This window comes from Macaca mulatta, chromosome 1, assembly GCF_049350105.2.
Source record: "Macaca mulatta isolate MMU2019108-1 chromosome 1, T2T-MMU8v2.0, whole genome shotgun sequence".
Classification (NCBI taxonomy): Eukaryota; Metazoa; Chordata; class Mammalia; order Primates; family Cercopithecidae; genus Macaca; species Macaca mulatta.
Genome location: NC_133406.1, coordinates 18619631 through 18641735, shown reverse-complemented (window position 1 = coordinate 18641735; position 22105 = coordinate 18619631). Strand labels below are relative to the sequence as shown.

At 46.5% G+C, this 22105-nt stretch overlaps 1 protein-coding gene across 2 annotated transcripts in view; it reads right to left on the bottom strand.

The window, feature by feature from the left end:
- The window catches only part of PGBD5 (piggyBac transposable element derived 5), a 99439-nt gene extending 85877 nt beyond the window's left edge, over positions 1-13562 (bottom strand). Inside the window, exon 1 of one of the 2 annotated variants that reach the window (XM_015125997.3) lies at positions 13120-13562. In XM_015125997.3, coding sequence (XP_014981483.3) covers positions 13120-13450 — 331 coding nt within the window. In that variant the 5' untranslated portion in view covers positions 13451-13562. Of the gene's footprint in view, positions 1-8324; positions 8515-13119 lie in introns of those variants that run through there. The other variant, XM_077998905.1, reaches the window with a different exon arrangement.
- Between the last annotated feature and the right edge of the window lie 8543 nt (positions 13563-22105).

Sequence of the window (22105 nt, the reverse complement as noted above, 5' to 3'; positions counted from 1 at the left end):
CTGTATTGCTCAAGAATCAACTGTATATATTTTCTCATGCATAATTTTTAACAGATCGCATGCAATATTACAACTACTAATAAAAAGCCCTCCTTTTGTTTTGAACTGCACAACCACCACCTGCCTTCCCAGTCCAAGTTTCAGGGTAACATACAGTAAGGCATTAACAGGTTCTTGGAAATTGTGACTTCAAGCAAAATAATGTAAGAAAACCAGTATTTTTTCTCATAATTCTAACAAAAAGACATTATTCAAGGGCCTGCTGTACATTGCTTTGCTTAAAGTTGCAGAAGAACCTACTGATGATGTTAAGTGAGGACTTACTGTACTTTGTGGTACATATTACCTTTAGTTGCACTCCCTAATGGAAATATGAATCAGACTACTGGTGGCAGGTCAGAACTCAGGCACAGCCATCCACACTCCCATCCGGAGCCAGACTCCTGGCTTGCCAACCTCCCTATTCTGTCTCAGAGGGAGATATTCTGGAGCTGTTAAGGAGCAGAATTTCGAGCAAAAAATTAGGTATGGTGGCACACGCCTGTAGTCCCAGCTACTCAGGAGGCTGAGGTAGGAGGATTGCTTGGGCCTGGGAAGTAGCGGCTGCAGTGAGCTGTGATCACGCCATTGTATTCCAGCCTGGGCAACAGAGCACAGACCCCCATCTCAAAAAAGGGCGGGGAGGGGAAGACAGGGAGGATGTGTAAAAACAGGCAAGATTATGATTGAGAGCAGGTATAAAAAAGCAAATGCAGTAGAGATTTTTTAAATCATTAAAAAAACATATACTGCATGAAACTTCATGTCATCTTTTGGTTTCCCTTGGTACCATCTGCATCCATCATGTATTCTGTGGCTCTAAAGATGCCTTCACACTGTCTCCTCCCAGGTGCTCCCTTAGGACCTAGGACAACCTGGTCACGTCAGCAACTCTTACACTGCATCACAATTATTTGTGGATCAGGTGTTTGTCTTCACCACCAGGAGTTATGCTGTTTGAGGGCTAGAACCTCTTCCTCTTATCAATCCCCAGTTTTTAACATAGTGCCTTGGTGCAGAGTAGGCACTCTAGAAATATCTGCCAAATGTATGAAATGTATTTGAAAGAAGATATGAAGCCTACACTGAAAAACTTTTCTTTTCAGGGCTGTTCTACTTTAGTTTCATGTTAAAATTTCTACCTCTGCAGCTAATCAACTGATGGGGTGAAGGAATGTTGGCACACCCCAAGGTGCATGTGACTTAGGTTAGTCCTTTGGGATCACAAACATTGGATCACTCTTAGGAGCCCAAAAGAGACGTGCAAAGGATACTTGGCTGAGTGTCCTGTGTAGGACCCTATATAATCCCATCCGGTGCCTGGAGTCACCCCTCTGGGAGACGACAATCTAGAGGCAGAGCTGGGGCCAGTGTCTGTGTGTCTCCAAAGCTCTGTGCACATCACAATGCCTTCTGAGAGGCAGAACCAAAGACAGCTGCAGAGCTTCCCTCCTTCCCACCAAAGCATCCCACACACCACCTTCAGAAACGGGGGCTGCACTCTTTCAACTATTCCAATTTCCCCAATGTAATTTGCCTTCTTCCTAAACTTACATAATCTTTTTCAAAATGTTTGTATTTCTTCTCTGCTATACTTCTGAAGGAGACTGAGTCTATGCATTTATAATACAAGGTGTGAGTTTACCTTTGCTATTATTTACCTATAATTTACCTCTTTGGATCTTAAAGAAAAACAATTGTTGTCTCAATTTCCAGTGAGGTTCTGTTCCAGGTCTCCACTGGCATTCTGAATGCACATCCCCTTAAGATGCCACAGGCTGTGTTCCAACACCCCAGCTCGCCTAAGAAAATGCAGCCAAGGAAAACACACAGGCAATTCAGCTGAAATACCAGCACTACAGAGCAAACCAAATAGGACATTTGTATTTACCTTCGATGCTGGGACCTGAAGAAAGCAAGGGTCATTACATCAGATAAGGAAGGAGATGGAGACTGCTTTCCATGTGTGTTCTGAAGTGAATGTCACTCACAGAACCTAACGTCTTCACGTGAACCACCCCCACAAACTCAGCAGTGGAATTCCTGGGAACACTTATTTAAGATGGCACTGGTAGAAGATGTCACCTTCCCCAAATGCATAAAATGCTCAAACAAGCCAGGTGCAGTGGCTCATGCAAGCAATCCTAGCACTTTGGGAGGCAGAGGTGGAAGGATGGCTTGAGCCAGGAGTTTTAGACCAGCTTAGGCAACACAGTGAGACCCTGTCCTTACAAAAAATAAAAAAAATTAGGTGGGCATGGTGGCACCCATCTGTAGTCTCCGCTGAGACTGCAGTCTTAGACTGAGGTGGGAGGGCTGCTTGAGCTCTGGAGTTCAAGGCTGCAGTGAGCTATGATCACACCAGTACATTCCAGCCTGGGTGACAGAACGAGACCCTGTCTCCAAAAAAAAAAAAAAAAAAAAAAAAAAAGTGCTCAAATAAGAAAGATGCCCACTAACCACTCTCCGGGTGATTCCACTTGTTGACAGTCTTTCCTCCCAGAAAATCTCCCTGTATCCTGTTCCTTTATATTCTCTTTGTAACCCTGTTTCTCAAACTTGAGAAAATAGGTCTCTCCTTCCCCCTCTGGTTACTTGCAGTTGCTTTTGCCAGGGGAGCTTGCTGGAGGCTTTGAAACATCAAAATTGAATTTATCTACTGGCTTCCTGTCTGCTGCCTGGCAGAGATGAGTGCAGTGACCACTTCCCACTGAGGCCTGTTATCTGCCCGTGGGGGTCTCTCTTCTCCCATGGGCAGGCAGATGACAGACCTCGGTGAGAACTTCTGCTTACACTGCACTGTTCAGAAACCAGGCAGCAGTCCCATCTCACCACAAGAGGTGCAGCCACTGCCCAGGATACGAGGCAATGGGGGAAGACAGGTTTGCTATGCAGTGATCATCTTTGGTTCAGAGCCCTTTGCAAGGGACTTGTTATAAATTAGTTGATCTGACCCACATATACCATGTTCCACACTCATTGCTCTAATATGATTCTTCCTAGCCCCTAATCAAAGGGACCCGTTTACTCTTGAGCACTCTGTAGCTTCACTTCCTCATTTTCAAAATAGGGATAACAACAGTATTCACTTGACAGGATGGTTGTGAGGATTACATAAGTTAGAAAGTGCTTAGAAAAGCATCTGGCATATAATAAGTGATATACAAGCATTTGCTAAATGAATAAAGGGGTGCAAGCAGCTGGCTTCCCTGTAAATTCCTAATAGATTCCTGCCTATCTTGGGTGTCTCTGGGCCACTAGGAAGTGAGCAGGTTGTAGAAGCCCAAGATTGTATTAAATTCCTCAGTAGCCATCAAGTTTGGTCTTCCATCCAGGATAGAAATCCTTGTATTTGGCGGCATTGGTACCTCCGGCGTAAGAAACTCACTCCTTCATGGAGCTGCCTGATCAACTGTTCCACTATTTTGGATGTTGGAAATGCTCAGCTTGTGAACATTTTTTACTGGCACTGAATCCCGTACCCATTTAAAAATCTACCTCTGCGTCCATCTATTCTTTTGTTCATTCAATCATTCAAAAATAACTGAGCACCTGCCACATTTTTACCAAATACTGTGACCAGAATGTCCAAGGTCTCCACCCACGTGATAAATAAATTAGCTTATGCAGGTGACAATGAGCGCTAGGAGAGACCAGAGGGAAGGTGGTGATTTTAGACGGGTAGAGACAGTGACATTGGAACCAAGACCAAGCCAGCAGGCAAGGGCTGCCGTTCGAGAGTCAGGAAGAACATTCCACGTAAGGGCCCGGCAGACAGAAGATCATGTGGCCAGAGATAATGGTAGACAAGTGCCACAAGGTGACAATGGTAGGACACGTGCCACAAGGTGACAATGGAGAGGAAGACCAGGGTGGACCTACAGCCCCGGAGGCCACACTAAGGAATCTGGATTTCCCTTCAGTTTGGATGGGAAGTTACTGGAGGAGTTTAGGCAGAGAAGTGAGTATATTAACTCATGTTTGTAAAACATCACTTTTCCAGCACAGCCTGGGGAAAGTGAAACTGGGGCAGGGACAATCAACAAAGGTGGAGGCTGAGAATCCAAGTGGATGAAAGCCTCATCAGCCTGGCCAAGGGGTGATACTGTCTTGGCTAAAGTTGGCAGCAATGGCAATGATATAAGAAGTGGAAGGATCTGTAGTTCTAAACTTTTTCATGAAAGTAACTTCTTAAATATATACCTAAATGTGGCCAGTTTTTCATTCTTTTGTAATAATTCTTTCTGCAACTCACAAATGAGGGGAAGGAAAGCTCTTTATACCCTGTGGGAGGATAGGCAAGCATTACTTCTCCACAGTCTGATAATTTCAGGTATTCCAGTATTCTCCCACCCCCAAGATCATGTTGTAGTTCCTGTCACCAATAAAGGTTTTATCCCATTCCCTTCTGCTGTCATTTTCCCTCCTCCTTCCTTCAAGGAAGGACCCCAGCGCTTCTCCATGGATTCTGCCCTAAGTACTCATTTCTCAACATGCTTGGCAAATCCCCCTCCCTGTGGGATCCAGGTTTGCTAAGTAAATCTACATCCATGCCTGAACCTGGAGTTTGGATTCTAGCTACGGTTACTTGCAATAGTAACAATCACAGGTGTTAAATGTTAAGATATTTTCACTACGAAAGTCTCAAGGAAGCTCAGTTTAGGGGCCAGTGCAACTGCCCATGAGCAAAATGCATGCCTTCTCTCCCCTTTGCTCAAATGGCTCTCTTGTTTGAGATACTTTTCCTTCCTCTTCACCTGACTAGTTATTTGTTCTTCAAGGTGCAGCTCAGGGGCCACCTCCTCCAGAAACGCCGCCTCTTCTCCAGCCCAGCTGGAGGAAGTAAGGCACCTCTGGAATCCGGCAGAAATCCATGTTTACCCTGATCACAGCATTCACCAGAGACGCTTATCTCTTTTCGTTCACTCTGTCTCTCCTATTGGACCCCAGGGGACATGTCTAACTTATCGTTTTATCCCAGCAGGGCTCAATGTGCTGGCTGAATTAATATGAGGCACATCTCATCCATTGCTGGTGGGAGTGTAAATTGGAAAACTGCTTGGCAGCACTTCCTAAGCAGTGGTTCTCAATACCTGGTGCTTTTGCCCCCCAGGGAACATTTGGCAATGTCTGGAGACATGTCTGTTTGCTACAACTGGCGAGGAGGGGTGCTAATAACATTCAGTGGGTAGAGGCCTGGGATGCCGCTAAACATCCTGCAATGGTCAGGACAGCCCTCCACCAACAAAGAATTATCTGGCCCAAGTTGAAAGACCTTGTACTAAGGGTAAATATACACTGAATCTATGGCCTAGCAATCCCACTCCTAGGTATATATGTCCAAGGAAGTGATGTATACAAACATCAAGAAAACAGGTACAAGAACATTTTTAGCAGCTTTCAGGTTTGGAAACAAACCAAAAGTCTACTGATAGGACACCAGGTAAATAAACTCTAGTATATTTGTACAGTGGCATACTACACAGCAATATAAAGATAGTACTGCTCTATGTGATATGGATGAATCTTACAGATAAAACAACGTAATGGGCAAAATTAAGTAATGGTGATGAACTCAGAATCATGGCTACCTCTGGGGACAGGGAGGTACTGATGGGGAAGGGGTAGGTAGGAATCTTCAGGATGCTAAGAATGTTTCTTTTCTTTTTCTTTTTTTTTTTTTTTTTGAGATGGGGTCTCTGTCAGCTTGTACCACAGTCTGGAGTGCAGTGGTACAAACACAGCTCGCTGCAGCCTCACCCACCTCAGCCTTTAGAGTAGCTGGGACTACAGGCATGCATCACCATGCTTGGCTAATGTTTCCGAATATTTTTTAGGGAAGGCGAGCTCTCTCTGTGTTTCCCAAGCTGGTCTCAAACTCTTGGTCTCAAACAATTCTCCCACGTCAGCTCCCAGCTGGTTAAGATTACAGGCTAGGCATGAGCTACTGCATCTGGAACTAGGAACACTCTTTACCTTGATCTGGGTGGTAGTGACATAGGTATACCCATGTAAAAATGCACTGTGCTGTGCACGAATGTCTCATGCAATCTATGTGTGCTATGACACACACAAGCTTCATTATATAAAGTAATTCCCTAGAACACTTAATCATTCCACTGTTGGTGGGAATGCAAATTAGTGCAACTCTGGAGATTTCTCAAAGAACTGATAGTTGAACAATTTGACCCAGCCATCCCATTACTGGGTATATACTCAAAGGAAAATAAATTGTTCTACCAAAGAGACACATGCACCCATATGTTCATTACAGTGCTATTGACAATAGCAAAGATGTAGAATCAACCCAGGTGACCACTGATGGTGGACTGGATAAATATGGTGCACATACACCATGGAATACCACGCAGTTATAAAAAGGAAGGAAATCATGTCCTCTGCAGTGACACGGGTGCAGCTGGAGGCCATTATCCTCAGTGAACTAATGCAGGACTAGAAAACCAAACACTGCATGTTGTCACTTAGAAATGGGAGTTAAACATTGGGTACACATGGACATAAAGATGGCAAAAATAGATACTGGGGACTCCTAAAGGAGAGAGGGAGGGGAGCAAGGTGTGAAAAACTACCCATCAGGTACTCTGCTCACCACAGGGGTGACAGGCTCAATCAGTCTCCAAACCTCAGCATCACGCAATATACCTTTATAACAAACCTGGACATGTATCCCCTGAGTCTAAAATAAAAGGTGAAAAGTAAATACAAATTAAAATAAAACAAAATACTCCTCTAAGAGCCATCTTACTGGTGGGCATCCCATATTGGTTTGCTGCCTTATAAACAGGATGTTCTAATGGACTCTCTGGGGTACTGCTGGCAGGGGCATAAAAAGGTACATTTCTGGAAGACTCTTTCACAAAAGATATCAAAAGCCTTTAAAATGTGCAAAATCCTTACCTCAATATTGCTTTATCATTTGATGCTAAGGAGTAAATTGAGGATGGGTATATAAGCTTAAGCATCAGGCTAGGCATGGTTGATCACACCAGTAATCCCAGCACTTTGGGAGGCCAAGGTAGGTGGATCACCTGAGGTCAGGAGTTCGAGACCAGCCTGGCCAACATGGTGAAACCCCATCCCTACTAAAAATACAAAAATTAGCCGGGCGTGGTGGTGTGTGCCTGTAATCCCAGCTACTCGGGAGGCTGAGGCAGGAGAATCACTTGAATCCAGGAGGCAAAGGTTGCAGTGCACCAAGATCGTGCCATTGCATTCCAGCCTGGGCAAAACGAGCAAAACTCCATCTCAAAAACAAACAAACAAAAAAACAAACTTAAGTCTCAACAATGTTCACCACAGCACTAATTTAACAGCAAAAAAAGAGGAGAGAGAAGTAGGGTAATAAGCTCAGTCCTAACAAAAGCAAACCCTAGAGTATTACAGAGTCAATGAAAATATTGTTCTAAAATTTAAATGGGAAATGTTCACAATATATTAATTACATTGAAAAATCCGGTCCCTCAACAACATGTAAGATATATGAAGCACATATTCAGTATGTCAACTACGATTATCTCCGGGAAAAGGAAGATAATTTGATTTTTACAATTTTTGATGTGGTTTGGCTCTCTGTCCCCACCCAAATCTCACTTGAATTGTAATAAAACCCACATGTCAAGGGCGGGGCCAGGTGGAGGTAATTGAATCATGGGGGCAGTTCCCCCCATACTGTTCTCATGATAGTGAGTGAATGCTCACGAGATCTGATGGTTTTATAAGCATCTGGTATTTCTCCTGCTGGTAAATTCTCTCTTTGCCTGCCGCCATCCATGTAAGATGTGACTTGCTCCTTCTTACCTTCCACCATGATTGTGAGGCCTCCCCAGCCATGTGGAATAAGTCCAATAAACCTCTTTCTTTTGTAAATTACCCAGTCTTGGGTATGCCTTCATCAGCAGCATGAAAATGGAGTAACACAATTTTTATCCTTTTCCTTATTCATTTTCTAAAATGAATATATGTAACTTGTTAATAAGAAAATAATGTACAATCACAGTCCTTAAAAACAAAGGTGTAACAAGGTATGCGCCTTCAGTCCCAGCTCATCAGGAAGCTGAAGCGGGAGGATCACTTGGACCCAGGAGTCTGAGTCCAGCCTGGGCAACATAGTGAGACCGTGCCTCTAAAAAGAAGTCTAAAAAGTGAGTTTGAGAGTCTAAAACTGGGTTAGACCTCACCACCTGTTCCAGAGTATTCAAAGGGGTTTGTGAACTCAGAGACCTGGAACCCTTTCTATGGGGTTAAGTATAAGAAGCTGCTCCTACCTTTAGCTCTGTACAGGATTCTGTGGCTCCAGGAGGAACTTTGAATCTTGGTGAGCTGCAAGATAATCTTAGGCAAAGCTACATAGCAATCAAGTGCAAGACTGGGTGTCATCTTGCAGTAGCTGCGCAGAAATCAGAAAAGGGAGCTTCCTGGGAGAGCTGTTTTGCTCTTTTCCTAGGAGTCTGTTCATGTAGGGGGTGAAACTGGAGCTGCTACTGCAGTATTCAAAGCCCCACCTCCTGAAAAACAGCTCTGAGTACTCCCTAGGACAACTCAGGGCAGCAAGGATTAAACAGGGAGCTAGAGAAGAATCTAGATTCTCCTCTTCTGGAAAGTAGCTACGCCAACCACTATACCACCAACACCCTGGCAAGATTCTACTCTTCTGTATCCTGGTTGTGGTATGGATTACACAAATCATGAGTTAAAACTCATAGAACTGTATCCCCTTTCCCCCAAAACTAAAAGCAATTCATATATAACTATAAAAATATTTTTTACTGAAAAAAGTTCTAGTAAAAGAAAGAAAAGGCACTACATTCCCTGATTTATTGAGTCTGACTAGTTAGATGGTGATCACTTAACCCAGTAATCTCATCACCCCCAGGAAAGTGGAGGCAGCAACTTCCTTTCCCAGTCACATGGCAGTGGCAACTTCTCGGCCACAGAGTCCTTGTGAAGATAGTTTGATAATAATGCATGAAAACACAAGTTACAAATGAGAACTGAGGGTTAGCAGTAGCAGCTCCAGTTTCACCCCCTACCTGAACAGACTCCTGGGAAAAGAGCAAAACAGCTCTCCCAGGAAGCTCCCTTCTCTGATTTCTGCGCAGCTACTGCAAGATGACACCCAGTCTTGCACTTGATTACTATATGTAGCTTTGCCTAAGATTATCTTGCAGCGCACCAAGATTCAAAGTTCCTCCTGGAGCCACAGAATCCTGTACAGCGCTGAAGGTAGGAGCAGCTTCTTATACTTAACCCCATAGAAAGGGTTCCAGGTCTCTGAGTTCACAAACCCCTTTGGAGTCAAGGGTCTCAGTTTATTTCTGGTTTTGAAAGAAAGATTTTTCTTTTCTTGTTTGTTAAAAAGGCTCTAAACCAACAACAAACTCTAAAGATAAAACATTCAACAATGTTAATTTCCAATGCCTTATGTTTCTCTCCAGCTGCTCAAGGTCATACCTCCCCACTGAATGATTAGAGGGTTGCTGATATGGTAAATGGGTGGAGAACACACACACACACACACACACACACACACACACACACTCTCTCTCTCTCTCTCTCTCTCTCTCTCTCTCTCTCTCTCTCTCCCCCTCCCTCTCTCCCCCACCCCCCTTCTATGAAGTCCAACCTCTAATAGAAAGAGCGAGCAGCTCAGATCCCGGCCAGCCAGGACAAAGGACTGACAAACCAGACGGAAGCCCTGGAGCATCTGTGAAATCTTGTCTGTTCCTCTGCCTCCTCCGAGAAACGAATCACAAGACTGCTCAGAATAAGAAACCAAAAGGGCAGAGGCTCAAAAAGCAGCCGGGCCTGAATTTCATTCTGTTTCCAAAGAGTGAGCTCACATGCTGTGTTGGTTATTTGCACAGTGGGCAGGCAGGCTGACAGCTTGAGGGGGCTATTTTGGGGGGATATATGCTGCAAGTCTGGTTAAGAGAAGGTCCTAGGCTCTGCACTCCCAGTAGGCATTTCAGCTCCCAGGCAGATCATGCATCTCCACAGGGGTTAAGAGCCCAACAGCTAGCCTGGCAAGCACAGCGTGTGCATTTAAGTCATCCCGAGAGGATCCACACCTCAATGCACAACCAGAACCTAAGTGAGGTGAGAGAGGAGACAAGAGGAGTGAGCAAGGGCCCTCTCCACCCATAACTACTGGCTGCACTTCTGGAGAGGCTGATCCAGGAAGCTAAATACACTGAAAAATAGAAGGAAAGGGCTGGGAAGACAAGAACAGCCTGAAGAATGGCTAGGATTTCCAACCTGAACTACAGAAATGGTGCTTTTAGGGCTGGCGCAGGAACTAGCACTGCTCCCTTCCTTCCCCTCCTCCTCTCAGCTGGGCACCAAGTATCTCCTACCCTGTGCACTCCCCTTATGGTGGGTGTGGGGGGATGTGGCAGCTCCCACTACAACTCATAATGGTCCCCAGTGTCTACCTCCCTCATGCACAGCCACTCTGCAAAGGTTTCTAGGTCATCCTTCCGATTAAAGAAAAACCCAAAAACCTAGCACAAGCAATACACATTTGCATACAATACCCAGTTACATGCACACATTTACATACCTGCACATTTCCATAAAATACACATTTATGTACATACACATATACCTGTTTTTACAGTAGGAGCAAGGCAGGAAGCCTCTATCAGATCTCGAATTTTGTTTTTTCCTCATCTGATTCCAGCAGCAAGAGCAATTTGGATTAAAAATTTTCCATTATAAAGCCTGATTAGAGATAGAAATGCCACCTGCTTGCTTTCCTCCCCACCCCACTCTACCCATCCAGTGAGATTTGTTAATAAACGGGGGAACAAAGATGGAAGAGAGATCCAGGCTGCATTCTTTGCAAGTGAGGAGCGCACGCTTGTCGGAGCGTTTTAGATACTGTGCTCTGGCAAACCCCAGCAGGCTGATCCTCTTTGCTGTCAGAGTGGCTGGGGTGCAGCTCTCAGCCTCTTAATAAACACATCCATCTCCCTCCACACTGGTAGGCGCAAGGATTTTCTCTGACCAAACCCACGCTTCTGCATCTATTTTCAGCCCCCATAAATCATATTCCATTGTTTTGGGGAAATCCAAATTCAAGTTTTAACAGGCCATCAACCTCATCCCTCCATTCCTCACCACTCCAAATTTCCCTCAGGGTGAAATCTGCAAAGAGGAAATTCTAAATCAGATGTGGACTTAAAAGGCAAGCTCCCACACAGGGCAGGAAAACAAAACTGGGTAAAAATACCAGCAATAACCACTAATGTCTTTGGTTAAAGGGCCTGACTGATTCTTTGGTACAGGTGTGAACTCAGTGGGCATCTGCAGGAAGCAGAGTTTGAACCTAATGCTAAATGACACACGATCCTGCTCTTCATGACCGTAAGTGCTGCGGTGGCTGGATTAAATGGCTCTGCTGCAGAATTTCTCCCATTTCAAGGTTACTAAGAAATATAAAATGGATTTAAAATTTATTTCAGTGTGCCCACCCTTCTCAAATCAGCACATTCAGGATTCTTAGTCATAACTAGGCTTGACCTAGTACAAGTTCTCTATTTTGCCCTGAGACACGGAGAGACTTGCTGTGCAGTCCCAGGTGGACCTGTATCTCAAATGTTTCCAGGATCGAAATTAGATCACAGATGCTCACGGCATAAAGTCTGCCAAACCAGGTCTGTGGACTGGTACAATTCTTAAAGAGCCAATACCGAAAACAGCTGTCTAGGGCCAGGAGGCCTTAATGACATCCTGGAAAATACAGGACAATATAAAAGGACTATACAGAGTCAATGATTTTGAAAATTCCCAAGCTCTTAACTACAGCCCAAATGCATATGCTTTAAAATGTACCCACCCCCAAAGCAATGCACAGCTAACTGTGACTTTGCAAGCCCAGCTATAGCTCCACGCATCCACACCGCAGCCTGCCAGAGGTCTGCAGACCACTCCCTACTGAGAGAGTCCAGCTAACCCTATCGGCCTCCCAGCAGGCTGCAGCATGATGTCCAGATCCAAGTCCAGGCACCAGCTGGAGGTCCCTTGGGCCTGCCTTCCCATGTGCCGTGCCGTGTTCCTGACCGGTTGGACAATAATCAGAGAAGGCCACAGGAAAAGCCGCATCATGCCCACCGCGGCCACTCCCTGGCCCTCATCAACACCGGTTGCGCGCACTTCTACGGAAGAACACAGCATGCAGGAGCACGGGCCTGCTACAGAAGGCCGTGGAACAAGAAACACCAGCATGAGAGGGCGGCTGGTCTGCAGCTTTCAAAGAAGGCAGAGGCTGCGGAGCTTCTGCAGAGGAAGTGGTGATATTTCAACAGCCAACTCCCACAAAAACAGAGAGTGAAGAGGAGTGGGGCAGCCGCAGCAGCTTCCAGCACCCCAGCCACCTTCTCCAGGTATTCGGGGCTTGTCTGTGACCACAGTGGTAAGCAGGACACACCTGAAAGCACCTTCTGGCGGAAAAGCAAACACCTTAATGCTGCCCAATCGGTTCCTTCACTCCTCCCCATTCTTAACAAGAGATCTGGAATAGCGCGGACAGGGAAAGTTTCTCCGATTAAAGAGAAAACTACACCGCGGGTGGCCTCTCCCTCAACTCTCACTGGGCCATCTGCAACCTGCCTCGCCCCCGTCACCTGCCGTAAGGCTCGCTCTTGGGCTGTTAGTGAAAAAACGACTCCACCTGCCTCCACCAGCCACGCCGGGCTTTCAGAAAAGCCCCCTCAACTAGGAAAGCCTAACTTCAATCCACCCCTAAAGTCCGACCCACAGGTGTGACAGGCTTCCCGTGCAGGGGCTGGGGTGCTCCCAGGAAGTGAAGGAAAAGGTACCCGACGACCTTGTCACTGGAAAAGAGCTGACCACGGCCTCCGCCTCACCCTCTCTACCCAAGGGTTCGAAGCCCCCAGGCGCAGTCAGACCGATCCCCACTCCTGCAGACTCATTTGTTTCCGGAGAGACACCCACAAGCCAGCCCACGGAGCGTCTGGACTCGCCCGCCCCAGCACCCACGCCTCCCCCGCGCCGGGTTCCAGCACCGCCCCCGACACCCACCCGCGGGCCGCCCCTTACCGCCGGTGTCCTCGAAGCGCGGGGGCGGACGGTCCCGCAGCGCGGCGCTCCAGCCCGCGCCGGCCTCGTCCTCCTCCGGCTCCTGCGCGTCCGGGGCGCTGGGAGGCGGTGGGGCGGCCCCTGCGGGTCCAGGGGGCTCCCGCTCCTCGTCCGAGGAGGCGGCCGAGGAGGAGCGCGAGGCGGCCGAGGTGCTGTAGAAGGGGTTCCCGCCGCTGTCCGGGCCGGACTCGCCAAACACGTCGTCCGAGATGTGCAGGCTCTCGTAGCGCGCGCGGGCAGCCTCGAGCAGCGCCGGCGCCCTCCTCCGCGCGCCCCCGCCGCCCTCGGCCATGGCCCCGGCCGCCGCCCGCGCGCCCGACCCCCACAGTGCCTCCCAGCCGCACGCGCCGGGCCCCGGGCCCGCGCCGCGGCCCGCCGCCCCCCACCAGCGCAGCCCGCAGCAGAGCGCCCGCCGCCCCGTGCCCGGCCGGCCCGCCGTCTTGGCCGCCTCGGGCCCAGCGCCCGGGAAAGCGCCCTCGGAGCTCGGGCGCCGCAGGCTGCGGGCCGCAGCGGGAGACGAGCCGCGCGCGGGGGTGGCAGGGGCTACCCAGCGAGGGCGGGACGCAAAGGCTGCGGCCGAGACCAGGCGCCGCCGCTACCGCCACCGCCGCGGCTGCGTCTCCTCGGCGCCTGCCGCGTCCCTGCGCGCCCTCCCCACGGCCTCCGGCGCTGGGCTGCCGACCTTCCCGGGCGCGAGCCGCCGGAGGCGGGCCCCGCCCCCTCGCACCTCCCGCCCGCCGGCCAATGGGGAGCCGGGCCCGGACGGCCGCGGGGGAGCTGGGCGGGCCCGGCGCGGGGAACGCCCCCACCCTCCTCGGCGGGGCGGGGCGGGGCGCGCAGCTGGGGCTCGCGGGAAGGGGGAGGGCCGCCGGCGGTAGGGCCGGTCTCCTCCTGCAAGGACGCGCAGCCCGGGACCGCCACGCGCAGCGCGGGGTGGGAAGGGCGGGACCGGGGAACAGGAGGGGAGGGCGCCCCGGGTGCTTCCAGCGGTCCGGGTCCGCTGACAAAGCGCTGACCCACCCCGCTCACGGTCCGCTTCCGCAGTCCGCGTGCGGCTCCAGGGAGCTGTCCGCCCCGGTGGTTCTGAACCAGGCGCCGCCGAAACGCTCCAGGTAGGCGGCGGGCCCGAGGTCACTACTCCCGCGGCGGCTGATCGAGGCTTCCAGGGGGTCACCGCCAGCTGCACCGCATGCTCCCATAAATACAGGGGCTGTCCAGCTTCTGGGAATCTAGCTTTAATTAGGAGCCCGCCTCGCCGGTCCACTGCTGGTCGCCGGTCAGATGCTAACTCCGTCTCGCTTCAGTATCCCTGTAATTTAAGGGTGCCAGCACTGGAGTTAAGTAGCTAGTCATTCCTCATCATCGTTGACGTGTGGCATCTTTTGAACTCAAAATATCCATTACTTCCAAATATTGATTACTCTCACATCTCTATTTTAACATCCCCTTCACACACACACTTGAAACACTCATCTGGTAAAATATTGCATGATCACCCAGGCTTCAGTGCTCTCATAAACAATAGCACAGAAAGGTTGCATCCGCCCCTCCTCCTTGGACAGGAATGTGTGGTGGTCATCCTGTTGATGGCGATACACGTAAGGGAGACTGCCTTGTCTTCTTGCTCCCCTCCACCCTCTTCGAATAATGCAATAAGTCACACTAATGGTAAATGGGCCATAAAGTCACTTTCACTCTGAAATAAAATAAATCCTCAGAGATGTGAAGGGCTTACAAATCCTACTGGGCATTAACTAAATTGTCGTTACATGAAACGGGAAGGCATGTTGCGATTTCTAAGAATGCATAAAGAGTGAAGGACCATTTTGCCAAGTGGGGTCAGTTCTAGGGTCGAGCAGGAACCTTCACTCATCCCCTCCCCTCCCCAGCCCCCGTGGTTCCTCCTTCCAAATCAGGGGCTCTGCACAGGCATGGATTCATGATCATGACTAATAGAAAATATATAAAAAGGAAAAGATTCATGGAATATTCCTTACTATGTGGATTGGCTGAAAAATGTGGAAGTGCTTGCAAAGCATTTCGACTCCCTTGGAAGAATTAAGCCACAGAAAATATCTGGTTTCCAACATACCTATATACTGTGCTAACCAGCTGAAAGATGTTGAAGAGGGTACAGGTAATCCGACTTATCAAAGAGGGTGATAGTAAAGCATAGATTGGAGATGCAAGAATAAGAATAAGACTCCATAGCTCAAGTTCAAATTCTACAATTAGGAATCGTGTGAGGCTCCTGCAAGATTTCATGTTATCTATTTAAAATAGTTGAATAGAAAAAATAATTGAATGGGATTCAGAGAGTTAAAATCTGTAGGAAAGAGTTCCTTCTTTTCTTCTCCAGTTAGCCAATGAAAAAGTCAACAGCTAAGGTATGTGTTTTAAAAACAATGAATTGCTTTGCTATCCGTAAGGAACCAGGGAACAAAACAACAGCAGTGACAAGGATGGACAGAGTCTTCCAGTGTCCCTAATTTGCATTTGTATAGTACTAATCCCCGGGAAACCTTGAGACCTTGTGCTTCCTAGGCTCACAAATGCTTGTAGCTCACATTGCATGCAACACTGAGGAGAGGATTATATGGTCACAAAGGAAACACTGAGAAATCAAATTGTTACTTCAAAACTTGTCCAATAAAAATTAGATGAATATTTCAACTTACAGTGAAGTATTATATAGTACGTACATGTGTTTAAGCCAGTGTTTCCAAACAAGAAAAGTAAAAACATTCCAACCTTTGAAAACAGATGACTGCTTCTCACTGTGGTAAGAGAAGGAGTGAGGGGACAAAACAATTGGAAAACAAAAAACTTTCTCCTCTGGCTGGCATCCTCCTATTTGATAATTACCATTTTGATTCTACATCATTAACTTTTATTAGTAGCATCATTTCTGAGAGTAATTATAGAATTGATATCATACTGAGATCTTTTAACTTTGAGTCATTTGAAAACATCTTCCAAATAATTTAATTATAAAATATAATTAAATAATTTTAGATTAATATTGACCTTTTGGTTTTATGGTTTTCCCAAACAGCTCAAGGTAGTAAAAAGCCATTCATTTGTGTAGTAGATTCCTTAGGTTTTGTTAAACCAATGGTCCATGCTTTTATGTAACTAGGGCTAATCACCATATTTCATTAAGTCTAAACCTCCTTTCATGGTACAGTGAACCATGGCTTTATGTATCACCAAAAAGGAAAAAGTGCTGCCATAGGAAACTATGATACAATGGTTTCTTTTCTGTTCTGATTATAATTTAAACTTATTGAAAAAGCTATTTGATAATAATTTTTGGACAGATTTTTATTATGTATCACTTTATTGCATGCATACAGATAAAATATAAGTTAATTGGTTAAAGTTTTCCAAATTTCACATTCAGAATCTCACTACCCTTGTTTACTTTCTAACTCAGAGCTGTCAATGCCCAGGTTTTCTCCACAATATGCTCCTCCAAGTCACTCAGAGCATTTGGTATGCTGCATTTCTTATGCAAGTACTCTTAACTCATCCAAGCTACTGGCCTCCCATTCTGTGTGTCCCCCAAGCAAGAGCATGCTAGCTGTGGTCAGTCAGCACTGAGGAGGCAGATGACAGAGCTGAGAGAGAAGTGGTAGCAGATGAAATCAAAGAGGAAGTTGGGTGGGTGTTAAATCTTGCAAGATTTCGGATTTTATTTGGAGTGATATGGGGAGCCACTGCAAAGTATAGAGCAGAGAAATAAGATCTTGATGCTGGTGTTTTGTTTGTTTTGTTTTGTTTTACCTAATCCAAGGTTTTCATACAATAACTAGATTCAATTTCCTTCTTCCAGTGGTTCTCAGAAGGCCTGTGGGTATATGAGGTCAGGCATGCCCTAGGAATAGCAGTGAAGTTGGCATAGACTCAGACTCTGTTAACTGCACAGGGATTTTCACTTGCCCAGCACCAATTATAAGACATTCCTGATGTTAGAGATGTGAAATGTGAAAAAAAGGAAGAGGGCATCTTAGAAGCCATAGGATACAGTATATATTTTTCCTTGGTAGTTTTACAAGTCTTAATTTTGCAAATAGTCAAGCTGTGGCAGGACACAGAAAAGAACATGAATGCTAATGTGGCAGAGAGTGCCCTGGCCAGCTCCGGACTGCACAGGCCAGATGAGGCTTGGGAAGTCTGCATGTTGCCGGTCACTATGAATGGAGAAGGCAGAGATGGAGTCAGTGGAACTGCTGCTTCTCCCCACATTGCCTTCATCACCCAAAAGGAGGGGGCTACAGCTAAGGAGAAGCTCCTGAGGCTGAGAGAGGGTAGGGGGAGAAAGAGTGCAGCTGCTGGATGGTGGCCCACATGTTGGGGAGGAGGTCAGAGGAGAATATGCATGGCACAGTGTGACATTTGGGGTCATATCTAACTCAGGGACCTAAGGGTCCAACCTCTCTCACAATGCTTTTATGTAGTAAATTTGTCTAGGAGCCAACACAGAGAGGCAGAAAGAAGGAAACAGGACAATTCTCTGGGAAACTCTAGAGAAAATTCCCTTGTGTTCAGATTGAGATGATCTGACTTTTTCATTGATTGATTGATTCATTCACTCATTCACTCACTAATTCAACAAATATGTATTGAGTCCTATTATGTGCCAGGCTCCCTTCTAGGCACTGGAAATAAATCAGAGAAAGAGAACAAAGACCCTGTTTTTATAGCACTTACATTCAAATTGTTGGTGGGGAGAGAAGAGACAAAAAATAAACAACCCAGGAAGTATGTATATACCTGTTGTTGACAAGAGATAAAAAGCAGAGGGACAGAGACTGATGGTGGTTGTGATTGTGGTGGAGTGTGTGTGTGTGTGTGTGCACAAGCTTGTATAAATTGGTCGGGAGAAGTTGCTCTGATAAGGTGACATTTGAGCAGAACCTTGAATGGATTAAAGAAGCAAACCATGTTCATTCAAGGATGAGAAACAAGTGCAAAGCACCCAAAGCAGGAGCGCACTAGCTGTGGTCAGTCAGCAATGAGAAGGCAGATGTGGTTGAGACAGAGATGAGAGGAAATGGTAGCAGATGAAATCGAAGAGTTGGATGTTAAATCTTGCAATATTTTGTACTTTATTTTGCGTAAAATGGGAAGCCACTGCAGAGCATCGAGCAGAGAAATAAGATCTGACTTGCATTTTAAGGGCCTCACTTTAGCTGCTTAGAGGCAAATACACTGGAGCGGATGAAAAGTGGAATCAGCAAGACCAGTTCAGATACTATTGCGATAGTCCAGGCCATAAAAGAGGGTATTTGGGACCAGACTGGTAGTGATGGAAGTGATGAGAATTGGTCAGATCAGAATATGTCTTGAAGGTAGAACCCACAACTTTTATGAAAGAATTAAATGTGGACGGTGAGAGAAAGAGATGAGCTGAGAAGGACTCCATGGTTTTGGCTTTGCTGTTGTTGTTTTCATGGGCTACTGCAAGAGCAGCAGGATTAAAGAGGAGGAACAATAGCTTGGTTTTCAACATGTAGAGTTTAACACATCTGAGTGGGTCTGGAAAGCAGGTAGTTGAAAACAGGAATCTGGAGTTCATCCAGGTCTAGGCTGGACATAAAATTGTGAGTGCCATCAGCAGATAGACGGTAGATACATCTTGTTTGCTTTGTTGTTGTTGTTGTTGTTGTTGTTGTTGTTTTGAGACAGTCTCATTCTGTAACCCAGGCTGGAGTGTAGTGGCTTGATCTGGGCTCACTGCAACCTCTGCCTCCTGGGTTCAAGCAGTTCTCCTGCCTCAGCCTCCCAAGTAGCTGAGATTACAGGCCCCTGCCAACACGCCGGGCTAAGTTTTGTATTTTTAGTAAGACGGGGTTTCACCATATTGGCCAGGCTGATCTCAAACTCCTGACCTCAAATGATCCACCCACCTCGGCCTCCCAAAGTGCTGGGATTACAGCCATGAGCCACCGGACCCAGCAGTAGATACATCTTGGATGAAACCACCAGGGACGGAGCATAAATACGGAGGAAATGGGTCTGAGGGGGATTCCCAGGGCACATGGTGTCTAAACATGAAGCAGATGAATCACTCAAGGAGACTGAGAAGGCTGTAAAATTGAGACAAAGTAAAGTCCTGGTGGCTAAGAAGGTACTTCAAGGAGGAATACTTTCAAATAACTGTCAAATGTTGCTAAGAGATATAGGAAGAGGACTGAGAATTAACTGCTGGGTTTGTCAGTGAGCAGACAAAACTATGACTGGAGTGGATCTGAGAATGGGAGAAGAAATGGGGGTATTGAGTCAATATAAAGTTTGAGGAGTTTTGCTGAAAAGGAAGGAAGAAAGGGGAGGTGCCAAACAGGGCTAATGAGTTGAGGGAGGGATTTTAAAAAAAAAATCAAATGTTTGAACGATTGTGGGAACAATTCAATAGAAAGGATAGGAGAGATGCTGGAGAGAAAGGGAACAGTTGCCAAAGCAAAATCCTTGATTGCTTGAATGGTGGCGAGTTGGAATGCACAAGTAGAAGGTTTGTCTTCTTGTAGAAGGCAGTGGAGTAAAGACTCCATGCAGGCACATTCCTTGATTTAGTGGAAGTCTGCTGTGGTGTTCTTTCCTTACTGATTTGATTTTCTAGTGAAGTGGGAAGCCAGGTCATGAGATCTACCTGATGAAGGGAGGGCGAGGAGTTTAGCTTCCATTCTTGGCTGTATGTTAGGATCACCTGGGGAGTTTCAAAAACACACTTATATCCAGGGTCTGATGCATGCCAAGTAAATTATTATTATTACTATTATTTTTGAGACAGAGTTTCACTCTGTCACCCAGGCTGGAATGCAAAGGCACGATCTCAGTTCACTGCAAACTCCACCTCCTGGGTGCAAGCGATTCTCCTACCTCAGCCTCCCAAGTAGCTGGGATTACAGGATCCCACCACCACACCTGGTTAATTTTTGTATTTGTAGTAGAGACAGGGTTTCACCATGTTGGCCAGGCTGGTCTCAAACTCCTGACCTCAGGTGATCTACCTGCCTCAGCCTTCCAGAGTGATGGGATTATAGGCATGAGCCACTGCACCTGGACACACCAAGGAAATTAGAGTCTCTGGAGGTGGAACTTGGGCACTGGTGTGTTATAAGGTTTCTGGGTGACTCAACAGTACAGCCAGAACTGAGGATCCCTGGGCTAGGAGTTTGAGGAAAGGCGTGGAATAGTCAAAATAGTTATCTAGGAGAGTTCAAGGATCAATGGACTAGAGAGAAACATATCTGGGTTTGTGGTTGAGAATTTAACGTTAAATGGGCCACCATTGTTATGTTTCTCTCCAACTACATTCAGTTGTCAGGCTCAGAAATAGGGTTGACAATGGATTGGGTTTTGCCAAAGTGGGGTTTTGACACATATGTATGACGGAGCAGGAGTGTTTGAGAGATTGATCCTAATGATGGGCATGGAATCTGTGCCAGCAAAGGAAGGAAGTGAGGACTTGGGGAAGAATTAAAGTACATTAAAATGGAGGTGGGTACAGTGGTTCATGCCTGAAGTCCTAGCACTTTGGGAGGCTGAGATGGGCAGATTGCTTGAGCCCAGGAGTTCGAGACCAGCCTGGGCAACATGGTGAAACCTCATCTCTACCAAAAAACAAACAAACAAACAGACAAACAAAAAACAAAAATTAGCCAGGCATGGTGATGCATGCCTGTAGTCCCATCTACTCAGCGGTCTGAGGTGGGAGGATGGCTCGAACCCAAGAAACAAAGATTGCAGTGAGCCATGATTTCACCACTGCACTCCAGCCTTCTAGCATGGGTGACAGACCCAGTCCCTGTCTCAATAAAAAAAAAAAAAAAAAAAGGAAACTGTTGGGAGGTGGATAAATGGCTTTTTATCATGGGATTTTTTTTTTTCTATTTTAAGTTGTTTAGATAATTAACATTTTCACAAAGTAATTTAAGGCAGCTAGACACCTGCAAAGCAGCACAAATAACTCTGATTAATGTTTCAACCTATCTTTTTTTCCCCAGGGTTTGAAATTAATTTTTTTTCCAACAAGCAAACATCATGAGACATTTAGAGTGAAGAAAAAAAAAACATTTTGGAAGTTATTATAGATCTTCCTATTCTTAGAAAATGGGATAATTTAGTGAGTCAGTGATGATTCCAAAGCCCCTTTCCCAGTTTTGTAAGTTTGTCTTTTGTCTCTTCCCTGTCCCCTTGGCTACATCTTCTTACTTTAAACACACCAACCCCACTCTACTTGTTCTCCAACAAAATAAAGGGATCTGATACAAGTACCATCCCTAAAGTGCATTTGCCTGTAAAGGAGAAATTGCAGGTTGGTGCTTAACATGAATGAACAAAGTGCTTAGCAGTAGGATCCCAGGTATTCTAAGAAGCAGAGAGGGATACTTCTAGCTGGGAGCCTTTCATAGCACTCATGAATTCACGACCCCATGGATGACACAAATGCAACTTAAGGTCAACACTGGGTTGTTTTTGTTTGTTTGTTTAGTTGGTTGGTTGTTTTTTGTTTTGTTTCGTTTCTGAGACAGATTCTAGCTCTGTTGCCCAGGCTGGAGTGCATGGCGTGATCTCCACTCACTGCAAACTCCGCCTCCCAGGTTCAAGCGATTCTGCTGCCTCAGCCTCCCGAGTAGCTGGGATTACAGGCGTGAGCCACCACGCCCAACTAATGTGTGTGTGTGTGTGTGTGTGTGTTTAATAGAGACAGGGTTTCACCAAGTTTGCCAGGCTGGTCTCGAACTCCTGACCTCAAGTGATCTGCCCACCTCGGCTTCCCAAAGTGATTTGATTACAGGTGTGAGCCACTGCGCCTGACCAGCACTGGGGTTTGAACTGACATATTGTTGTGGACTTAGTATAAAGTCACATCTATCCCTCAGGTTTCTTACTGTGAGAATACTGAAGAATGGCTCCTACAAAATCATCATCAAAAGGCTAG